This window comes from Camellia sinensis, chromosome 4 (assembly GCF_055761805.1).
Source record: "Camellia sinensis isolate YWXY chromosome 4, ASM5576180v1, whole genome shotgun sequence".
Classification (NCBI taxonomy): domain Eukaryota; kingdom Viridiplantae; phylum Streptophyta; class Magnoliopsida; order Ericales; family Theaceae; genus Camellia; species Camellia sinensis.
Genome location: NC_138964.1, coordinates 187,909,407 through 187,920,923, shown reverse-complemented (window position 1 = coordinate 187,920,923; position 11,517 = coordinate 187,909,407). Strand labels below are relative to the sequence as shown.

General features: G+C 32.1%; 1 protein-coding gene and 1 pseudogene across 1 annotated transcript; both read left to right on the top strand.

Annotated features, from left to right (window-relative positions):
* The first annotated feature begins 3,143 nt into the window (after nucleotides 1–3,143).
* On the top strand, nucleotides 3,144–3,800 carry LOC114263288 (SH3 domain-containing protein 2 pseudogene; annotated as a pseudogene).
* A 1,418-nt stretch (nucleotides 3,801–5,218) lies between these two features.
* Nucleotides 5,219–10,656, top strand: LOC114263333 (uncharacterized). The gene is made up of 8 exons (XM_028203838.2): nucleotides 5,219–5,386; nucleotides 6,602–6,865; nucleotides 6,960–7,031; nucleotides 7,151–7,189; nucleotides 7,948–8,055; nucleotides 8,221–8,318; nucleotides 8,747–8,858; nucleotides 10,144–10,656. Exons 1-8 carry the CDS (start codon nucleotides 5,225–5,227, stop codon nucleotides 10,390–10,392), a joined length of 1,104 nt encoding a protein of 367 aa, XP_028059639.2. The 5' UTR covers nucleotides 5,219–5,224; the 3' UTR covers nucleotides 10,393–10,656.
* The last annotated feature ends 861 nt before the right edge of the window (nucleotides 10,657–11,517 follow it).

Here is an 11,517-nt window from a genome sequence, read left to right as displayed (position 1 = left end):
ACCCTACTTCATAGACCTTCTGATCAATATGGTCCCATGAATTGCAGCAAAAGCATGATCTGAAAAGTAATCGTAGCAAAGGCACAATTTGGTGTATGCTGCATATGCATTATGGACGTTGTGCATCCATTGTTGACAAAGACACCCTCTTTATTACATCGTGAATCTTTTTAGCCTAATTGTGTGGTGGAGAGAAGTTTTAGGCCTGATTGTGTAGTGGAGAGGTTAAGAGAGATGCTTGAAAATGTGGACGATGGGAATTGCCACTTTTTCTACATGCTTGAAAATGTTGCAAGACATGCCTAATTATCTAAAGCGTGCAAAATCAAGATGAAAACCATGGGTTTTTTTTTTTTGGATCAAAAGAGGAATATCATTAAAGTAGCCAAACAGCACTTACAAGGAGAGAATCCATCCAAAAAAAAAAAAACACTTACACCATCAAAGGAAAGATGAGAAACAAAGAAAATATAGGAGTAAAACTATGAAGAAAACCCAGCTGCACAACGTACTGCAAGTAGAGGCCAACAAATGGCCGTAGAGCATGCCGATAATAGATCATAGAATACAACCACAAAGTGGGTAAGCGTCATCAAGCACTTATGGATTCCATAGGCAAAACCAAACCGAAAAAACAAAAACAAAAAGACCAAAACTCAACCTCAAACTAGTGGATTAGCACACTTCCACCATGAGCTTGTACATAAGCTCCTATAAGCCAAAATCAAGGAGGTCAGTGTGTGGAGGCAGTAGATCCAGCGAGAAGTGGCAGAGTTGGGGTCGATGTGGTGTTGGCGATGCTGGCATGAAGCATAGAGGAGGTAGACGGTGGGTCTGGGGAGGGCTACGACTGGAGTGAGGCAGAGTGAAGGAAGAGTGGAGAAAGATAGACTGTACACCCACCAAAAGGGGAAACACACCTCACAAGGAGAGAGAAGATAGAAAGCAAAGCTTCCAAAGCTTATTGACCAGAAAATGGCAGAGGAAAACGGAAGAGAAAGGGGGTAGAGAGGAGGAGAGAGGCGGCCGGAGGCCGGAGCCCCCCTCCCCCACCCCCAACGGAGCTCAAAAAGGAAACCCTAGAAGAAGAAAAGGGTAAAGAGAGAAGCTCTCAAAAGTAGAGAGAGAATGAAATACTAGTTTCTCAAATTTTTTTTTTTGGTAAATTACACTAATAGTCTCTACAGTTCGGAGTTCGTGTCACTTTAGTTTCTGATTTTTTAATTGTGACACAATTGATCATGAATTTTGAATCTTGTTTTAAATAAAGACAATTCAAGATACCATTGCTCAATTTTAAGAGCAAAGTCGTTAATTTGATAAAATATAAACTAATTTGACAAAAATAAATGTCAAAAAAATATTTTTGTTTTTTTAAAAAAATTATATCTACCCACCAAAGATAAAATTATGTAAAATTGATAAATCTTTTACCCATTTATTTATTTATTTATTTTACCAAATTAATTTTTATTATGTGTTTGGATGATGATCATGCAATATGTGGTTGTTAGGCTTTTAATGTATAATCAATATATTTAATATATGAAATGTTTTTAATTTTGAATTTTGTGATTTAATGGATTGGTTTAATTATAATATCAAAGTTATCATCATATTTAAATTTTACAAAAATAGAAACTAATTTAATGAAAATAAAAACAGTCATTCATTACATGATTATCATCCAAACACATAATAAACATTGATTTGATAAAAAAAAAAAATGTGTAAAAGATTTATCAATTTTACATAATTTTTATTTTTGATGGGTAGAAATAATTTTTAGAACTTCAAAAATACTTTTTGACATTTATTTTTATCAAAGTGGTTTATATTTTATCAAATTGACAATTTTACCTTTGAAATTGAATAATAGTATCTTCAGTTATACTTATTTGGAACAAAATTCGAAATTTAGGGTCAAATGTGTCACAATTAAAAAGTTAGTGATCAAAATGATACAAATCTCAAATTATAAGAACCGTTAATGTAATTTGCCTAGTTATTTATGAATAATATTACAAACTTATCTTTATTAATTCAAAAATTATTTAAAAATTAGTCTCCATCATACTTCACATAAATTTTATATAAATCTCACATAATACAAATAAATTTTCACTATACAATCATTCACTCAGAATTTTTTAGGTAGATAAAGGTGGATTTCTAAACTTTTCCGTTATTTATTTGTGTAGCTAAAGGGTATAGAGAGGTGGTGTCTCTTTCAACCAATTAAGGGTTCTTGAGTTTTAAACTTTTAATGGGCGAATTACACTGCCTGTCTTTATTATTTAAGACTGGTGTCATTTTGATTTTTAATTTTTTAATTGTGACACATTTTATTTTAAATTTTAAATTTTATTTTAAATAAAGATAATTGAAGATATAATTGCTCAATTTCAACGGTAAAGTCGTCAATTTGATAAAATATAAATTAATTTGACAAAAATTAATGTCAAAAAAATATTTTTGAACTTTTAAAAATAATATCTACCTACGAAAAATAAAATTATATAAAATTGATAAATCGTTTAGACATATTTTTTTACCAAATTAATTTTTATTATATGTTTAGATGATGATCATGTAATGAGTGGTTGTTACGCTTTTAATTTCTAATCGATATATTTAATATATGAAATGTTTGAGTTTTGGATTTTTTGATTTAATGGATTGGTTTAATAATAATATCAAAATTGTCGTCATATTTGACTTTTAGAAAAATAGAAACTAATTTAATAAAAATAAAAATAACCATCCATTACATGATTATCATCTAACCACATAATAAAAATTAATTTGGTAAAAAAAAATTGTCTAAAAGATTTAATAATTTTACATAATTTTATTTTTAACGGGTATAAATAAATTTTAAAAATTTTAACTTTTTTTTTTACTTTTGTTTTTGTCAAATTATTTTATATTTTATCAAATTGATAATTTTAGGGAAAATTAGTGTAAGGTCCCTCTCCCATTTTTAGTAATGGAATAGATCCACAATATTATTTTATGATGTCTAAGGTCCCTCAACTCCCACACCCATGTATCACAGAGAAATTTGATTGAAATCAAACCTTAGCTTTCCACTTCTCTCTCTATCTCTCTAGAATAAGTTTACAAACATATATATAACTTCAATGGCGGTGGAGCTGTTGTGGTTTCCGAAGATGGATGAACAGATGGCAAGATAAGAGGCAGCCTCAACTGGATCCACCGTGGACCGCTTTGTCCTTCGTTGTCTTCCTCCTCGTCTTTTCTTTTCTGTGGTTTTTTTTTTTTTTTTTTTTTTTTAGGGGAGGAGTTATACCCTGTTTATTACTTGCAGATTTCTGAGCCACTACAGGCATCAATAACAGGAGCTCCTTTGGAGGATGCTCGCTATTTGACTCATCGTTATGACAGACTCCGCCAAGAAGTGGAAACACAAGTACTCTTTGATTCCACATCTAGGTATATTTGGTGGTATTGCTGTAGACTAGAGGAATGGTGGTAGTGATATATTGAATATATCATTTTACTAGGCAGTTGAAGTGATAAAGCGTCAATCAAAGTGTAAAGATCCTTCGACTTTGGCAGAGATTTCAATAAAGCTTCAAAATGTAGAAAGAAAATTGAATGAACTTAGGTTTGCATTGATGGCCCTTGGAAGGGTAGCAATCACTGCTATGTTGTCAGTGGAGGATCAGCAGCAAAGGATCACTTTCCAAAAGCTTCTTACCATGGTATTTAGTGAAGCCAAAGAAAATTTCAAATTTCTCTGGAGTGCTTCAGAGAGTCCAGCAGAAAGGGGTTGAAGAGAGAGAAGGTGGAGAGTCCAGAGAAATTCCGAAGTCCAGAGAAATTTGGTTAAAACACAGAGAATCCAGAATTTCAAATTCCGAAATCCAGAGAAATTTCCAGAATTTCTGTGGAGAGAAATTTCTCTGGTAATAGAAATTTCTCAAACTGAGTACCTACCCTAACACAGGTGATTACTAGAATTCCCTCAATCACACACAGTTGAAGTGTCAATTCAGTGCAGAGAACAATATGGTAATAGAAAGGCTGCTGTGTGTTATGGTCATAGTGAGTATTTGTGTTGTTCTTGGTTGTGGCTAGTATAGGCATATCAAAAAATGCACTGTGTTTGTAGCTAATAGCAAGCATATTTACATGATTCATGTGTGACCTCCTGAACTTCATATAATTCGTATATCACTTTACAACACATTTGCACCATTGTGGAACTTTTTTATGTCATGTCCTGGGAATATACTTTTGCTATGAGTCTGTTAGTTGAATCCATTGATTCAAATGTTAGAACAAAACATCAGAAACATTTGCACTGTTTGTTTTCTCAGAAAATGAATTTGATGTGGTCCCACCTGGAATTTCTTGTCTAAAGTTTGGTTAGGAGATTAGGATGAAAATGATGAATCAAAGAAATTTTTTTTCTGGTTTGGTCTAGAGAAAATTCAGTCCAAACCAGAGATGAACCAACCCAGCTTTCTCTTAATTAGAGCACTAGAAACCAGAGAATTTCTCTGGACCAACCCAATTTTCTCTGCAGAGCACTAGTTCAATCCAGATAATTTCTCTGGACCAACCCAATTTTCTCTGAAACAGAGCACTAGTTCAACCAAGAGAAAATTTAGTCCAAATCAGAGAATTTCTCTGGACCATCCCAATTTTCTCTGAAATAGAGCACTAGTCCTTATTGTTGTCCAGAGAAATTTGGAGTTTTCTTTGTGATTTGTCCAGAGAAATTTGAAATTTTCTCTGTGATATGTCCAGAGAAATTCTCTGGATCGAATTTTCTCTAGATTGATGTTGAGAGACCTTAGACATCATGAAAATATTGAGTGTCCTTTATGCTATAAAATTTTAATACCACCGACCTTAAAAAAAATTTCCCATAATTTTATCCATGAAATTGAGTAAAGGTATTTTCAATTGTCTTTATTTGAAATAAAATTTAAAATTAAATATGTTACAACTGAAAAATTATAAATTAAAGTAACACAAGATCTAAACTATAGCAACCGTTAGTAAAATCATAAGCAGTAAGATTTTATAACGTGACCAACTCGAAGAAGGGTGCTCTTGAATTTTTCAAAAAACATAAAATAAAAAATGAATGAGAATCTTAGGTGGGGCCTGCACTACGGGACTCTGAATGTGCAATCAATGTCCAGTATATAACAACTTCCAAGCATAGTTTAAAGTTAAGGGGAGAGAGATGGTTGCAGAAGCACTTGGAGTTCCATTGATGCTCAATAAGGATGAGAATGAGGTTCCTTTGATTCTGGGACTTCAACCGTCAGCTCTAGTGGACCATGTGGCAAGGGTTGATTCATCTCTCCTTGATCATATCCCTGGCGAGAGAGGTGGTTCTTCCCCGGTAATGTATTACTCTTTTTTACTTTTCATGACCCCAAAAAAATAAAATCACAATTTGACCATTGTAACAAAATAAATACTGAAGTTTAATTTTGTAAATCCTAATATTTTTTGGGGGGTAATTGAGTTGTCTCGATGTTTTAATCCGCATAATTTGATAGTTATATGGGTGAAAAATGATGTTTTCAAACTATCTATATTAATTTCGATTCATTTAGCCTTACTAAGAGGCATGTTAGTGTAATTGTCTCAAACTCGGCCCCGTTTGGGGACTTATCTTTTTAGCCAAAAAGTCAAAAAGTTACCATTTTAGCCAAAAAGCCAACAATTCATACAAAAAAGTCAAAGATTCTCTTTTCTCTCTACTTTTTGCACATCTTTTCGTAATTAGCCAAAAAGTCATCCCAAACATATAAGTTTTTTTTACCTACTTTTTTAGCCAAATAGCCAAAAAGTTATTAAATTAGCCTGTTCCCAAACGAGGCCTAGTGTATTTTTTTCAAACTTCCGGTGGTCAGTGTAGTTTACCAATTTTTTTTATTTGTGATAATGCTATCCAATTTTGAGGAGCTTCATAGGAGTAAGTTTTCTCCTTTTATACTATAATTTACATACAATCTAATTTGCCCATTTAATTCTTTTGATGTTGTTTATACCAGAGTTTTAAATGACATTAACCATGTTTTTTGAGTTTAGATTCAATAGCAATTGTCCAAAGAACTTTCTATGATAGAATGATTATTTATGAGCCAAATCGAAAACTTTCTTCAAATTTTGAAGTGCTGATCAATCACTCTTCTTTGTGAGTAACAAAATGATGAGTTGCGGCATTTACAGTGTTCTTCAAAGCTACTTGAAAAATCAAAAATCATCTTTTCTCTTCATGAACAGCTTTAGAAAGCTCAATTACTTTGTAATTCAAAACCAAAAATTCCTTCTGATTAAAATTACTTCTCAACTTGCTAGCATGGTTTGTTGATATAACCCATCTAGTGTTTATTTGCGAATAAGGTCTGGTTTTTCTTTGTTTGCTAGATAGGTCCTCTTTTTTTTTTCTTTTTTTTTTTTTTTTTTTCTTTTTTTCCCCCCATTTTTTTAGTTCTTTATTTTCCTGTCTTGTGGTATCGAAGTTTCTGTTTATTTGTGTAATAAAATGATGGACATTTTTTTGTTTTGTTTTGTGATCAAATTCATCATATTCAATTTGCCTAAACAGGTTGCGATAGAAGAACTGGAAAATATACTTAGTGAGGTGAAAACCCGCTTTCTTCCATCAATAACTGACCTGGATCGTATAAAGACAATTGCCGGAGGTAGTGTTGCGAATACAATTCGAGGTCTGGCTTCTGGATTTGGGATTAAATGTGGAATAATTGGTGCATGTGGGAATGATGAACAAGGCCAACTTTTTGTACATAATATGACTTATAATGATGTAAACCTCTCTAGATTGATGACGAAAACTGGTCCAACTGCACAGGTAAGCTCTTTGTTAGTCCTCTTTGGTAGTTCATAAATAATTTTCAACAAATTTATGGATAGTAAATGAGATATTAATTGCTTGTAAACTTTAGTGTGTCTGCTTGGTTGATTCACTTGGGAACCGTACAATGCGACCTTGTCTCTCAGATGCTGTCAGACTTCAGGTGCTTGAGATTATCTTTTGTGTTGAATTTTGATTCAGAATAATCCTTCAAACTTGTGTGATATGTATGTAATGTAAGCTGATTTGAGTTCGTACTTTTTGGTGTCTTTGTTTTTTCAGGCAGATGAGTTGACAAGAGAAACTTTTAGAGGATCGAAGGTCAATAGCATCTATATGAAGTTTAAATTTTAGAGCTTACCACATGTTCATCCATTAGGATTCATGTCTAATGTAATTACTAAAACCTAATATTATACTGGTACTAGTTTTAGCGAAGTTTCATTTTAGTGCCCATAGTTTCAATTCATCAATCTAAACTCTAGACTAACAATTGTGTTTCATTGCGGTCCCCGTCAATTGCTATTGGCATTTTGGACAGAAAAATGTCATGTGCGACTCACATGACGCATTTTAGTAATTTCCGCCCAAGAAAAAAACATGAATAAATTACACTATAGTAGTATCTATAGTTTCACTAGAATTCAACTTTGGTCCCTCTAGTTTTGGACGTGTCATTTTTCCATCCAAAATCCTAATGATAACTGATGGAGGGACCACATTGAAATGCAATTGGAATTGTGGGGTTTAAATTGATGAAGTTGAAACTATGAGTTCCAAAGTGAAATCTCCCTAGAACTATAGAGAACCGTTATGTAATTTACCCAAACATTAACCAAGATTATTACTTTGATAAAATGTCTCTCCTCGACTTGGAAAGAAACAACAATTTCACTGTTATTAACTCAGATCTGGTTTATAAAGTTGCAATCATCAAAATGGTGCTACTCACTTTATGTCCTGCTTTGATCCTTATTTCATAGTCATAATCTATTCAAAATGCAATCTCAGTTTAGTCAATAGTTTCACTGTAAAAATTGGTAATCTCTGCTGACTTAACTATCATAATTAATTTCCAGTGGTTGGTATTGAGATATGGAATATACAATTTGGATATTATTCATGCTGCTATCAGGATTGCCAAACAAGAGAGAGTTTCTGTCTCCTTGGATTTGGCAAGTTTTGAGGTACAACCTTAGCTGCTTGATTTATTTTCTCGTATCCAATTGAATCACTTGAGCACCAATGTTCATGTAATCTATATCTATTTATTATTATTATTATTTTAAAAAATAATAATAATAAATAAATAAATAACTGAAATCATTGTTGAACAACTTTTGATATGGCAGATGGTTCGGAACTTTAGGGCACCCCTTCTGAAATTACTCGAGTCTGGGGATGTTGACCTCTGTTTTGCCAACGAAGATGAAGCAACAGAGGTGGTTAGGTGATTGTCACTTGCCTACCAAATTTATAATCCTACTTTTATTAATAGGAATGCTAAATTTCCTTCTTTTTTTTTTTCTTTTTTTTCCTTCTTCTCACTTTGCCATAGTTTCATTTACATATTCACGGGTGTTATTTAGGCTAGGTCTTAAATATTGAAGTCCTATAACTGTGAGTACTACTTTATGCACCAATCTTGCTTGAACACAATTTTAAGCTGTTGAAGACCATAAATGGATACTTCTCGTCCAAAAAATGGTGATGTTAAGGGGAATTTATTAATAATTTCAGCTTGATCATCAAATTGAGCAATCCTTGATTGAGATTACATGCTCGATTAATTATGGATACCTTTGTTCTTGATTTTGATGATAAAAGTTTTGAACAATCTTGTTTGCCCTAATGATGAATTCCTATTGTTGGCTTTAGGGGCAACTCGGATACTGATCCTGAAGCAGCTCTGAGATATCTGGCAAAACACTGTCAATGGGCTGTAGTGACTCTTGGTTCCAGTGGTTGCATTGCCAAACATGGCAAAGAGGTTAGTAAAATGTACACAACCCTTCCCTCCAAAAAGTAACTGTGTTTGGTTTCAATTTTCTGGATTTAATTTTCTGAAAATTGAGTTTTTTTGTTTTTTATGTTTTTTTGTTTTTAGTGAATTTTTTTTTTTTTTGATGCATCTTACTTAAATGTATCTAAAAAAGTAAAATATTTTAAAAAAATCAATAAATACACAAAAATATAAAATTGAGTTTTTTCTTTTTCGTGTTTTTTTTTTGTTTTTAGTGAATTTTTAAATTTTTATATGCATCTTACTTAGATGTACCTAAAAAGTAAAATATTTGTAAAAAAATATTTTAAAAAATCAATAAATACACAGAAATATAAAAAATGTACTGAATTTTTTTATATTTTATATTTTTGTATTTTTGGTATTTAGTGAATTTTTTAAATATTTTTTTCACAAATATTTTACTTTTTAAGTATATTTATGTTAGGTGTATCTAAAAATTAAAACAATTGCATAAAATGTTAAAAAAAAAATTAGTGAAAAGAAAAAAACATGGAATTTTTTTTTCTATTTTCTAAAATGTGAATTCATAAAACTCAATCTTTCCGATTTGAGGAAACAATTGTAGTTGTAATTAGAATTTAAGGTAATTTATAATAAACTTCCCTTCCAAAGGTATTGTCAATGCTATTTGGAACTCGGATCGGTCTAATACTTGGAACATGAATGGAAATGCAGTACATCACTTGCTTTAAAATGTGGTACAGTAGCTCGAGATTTGTAATTTTACAATTAGAATTTAAGATAATTCTAGGGTAATTTTTTTTTTAACATTTAGATACTCTAGAAATGTAGTTTATTTATTTTCAAATTGATCATGTAACAATGCATTTCTATGAGCATTATGACTCATATTTTTTACATTTTGTCCAGTCAAAACTCCCTTCTCTTTAGAATTGTATTTAATTTTTTTCCTCCTAAGGAAATATCTTGGGAAAAAAAATTTGGGAGCGTTTTATATCGTTAAACTCACTGTTTTGGAATGAAAATCTACTATATTTCAAAATGTGCATTTAAAAATGTAAATCACTAGGTATTAGTGTTTTCTGGTAATATTGTTCTTGCTTAATAAATTGTTGCAATATGTGTTGCTTGATTTGCATGCCCTGGAATTATGAATTAGCCAAGATAGAGAAAGCCCTTTAATGTACAACAAATACAAATAGGCAACAACCTATGCAATTTTTCAATTGAAAATGATATTATTCCCTTTTTCCAGACTTGTTGAAGCATTAGTAACCGTGTTTTTCAGATAGTCAGAGTTGCAGCCATTGGTGATGGAAAAGCATCCGACGCTACTGGAGCAGGTGACCTCTTTGCAAGCGGGTTTTTATACGGATTGGTAAAAGGACTAAGCCTGGAGGATTGCTGTGTGATGGGCTGTTGTAGTGGTGGCTCTGTGATTCGTTCCCTTGGAGGAGAAGTGTCGCCTGAGAATCGACAATGGATGTATAAGCAAATGCAAAGTAAGGGCCTCCCTATTCCTGACCTCTGCAACTAATATGGTTAAAACACTACTTGAGGAAGTGGCTGTCCATATGCTGACAATTGACATGAAGTATTTGAATAAGTGTAAGTGCACTTTCACATCTATGTCAAGTTATATGAATTTCATCTGTGTTCCTAGCATTGTTGGAAGTATTTTGGGTACGCACTTTGGGAGGGATTGAGATGCAGCAAGATTTGAAGGGAGTACACCTAATTTTTTTCCCCCTCTTAGAATTTAGTGGTATTATTAACATAAAACGAACTGAATTTTGAGGAAGATGTCATTGGTGGTGGTTTAACTTGGTCTATAATGTGTGGTTGTACTATTTGGGCATGTTTGATTGGGTGGATTAGAGCATGGGATTAGGATTATTAATCCGTAGGCCCAATTATCTCATGTTTGTTTTAACATTTTGGTTTAGGATTATTAATCCAATGGATAATTAATCCAACAAATTTGTAGGATTATTAGTAATGGGGTAGGGCTGGGATTATTAATCCAATTGGATAGTGAATCCTACACTAATTTAATAGGATTATTAATACTTCACTATTAGTCTTTTGAATCAAACATGACCTTTGGTTGTTATGTACCACCATTGATCAAATCCCACCAACTGGGCACTTAACTCCTTTGGGGAGAGTTGTTGTTGTTTTTTGGCTTATTTAGTTCAGCTTATTTTTATTTTTAGTATTTTTTGAAATAATTATGTCTACTATTTTTTTAATTTGTAGACTCGTCACTACATGATGATTCTGAAAATTTTAAAAAAAAATGCTACTCAGAATATAAACCAGAAATTGTCCCTCAATATCAAATCTATGGGAATATTTGAAGTTGTTATTGTGGGTCTCTTAGCCTTTATTACAAATTGGGGTTGTTTTCTGGTTCCTTTTTATTGGTCTAGCATGCATTAAGTAGTACTGTTTCTTCTGGGAAGCAATTATTTATTAATCTATGAACATTAATGATTTTGGACCAGAGTATTAAGTAGAGAATCTCAATTAATAATCACTAATAAAACAGAAGTTCGATTGCCTCGGAAAAAATATTTCAAATTTTTTTAGATAATGTGTTTGTATGGTTGAGATTGAATTAGTATAGGTTGAGGTTCAAATTTAATGAATCTAAGCCATG

Coding starts and splice junctions, on each gene's coding strand:
- LOC114263333 (XM_028203838.2), top strand. CDS start 5,225: ATGGTTGCAGAAGCACTTGGAGTTCCATTGATGCTCAATAAGGATGAG. Junction 5,387..6,601: donor AGAGAGGTGGTTCTTCCCCG/GTAATGTATTAC, acceptor TTGCCTAAACAG/GTTGCGATAGAAGAACTGGA. Junction 6,866..6,959: donor AAACTGGTCCAACTGCACAG/GTAAGCTCTTTG, acceptor TGTAAACTTTAG/TGTGTCTGCTTGGTTGATTC.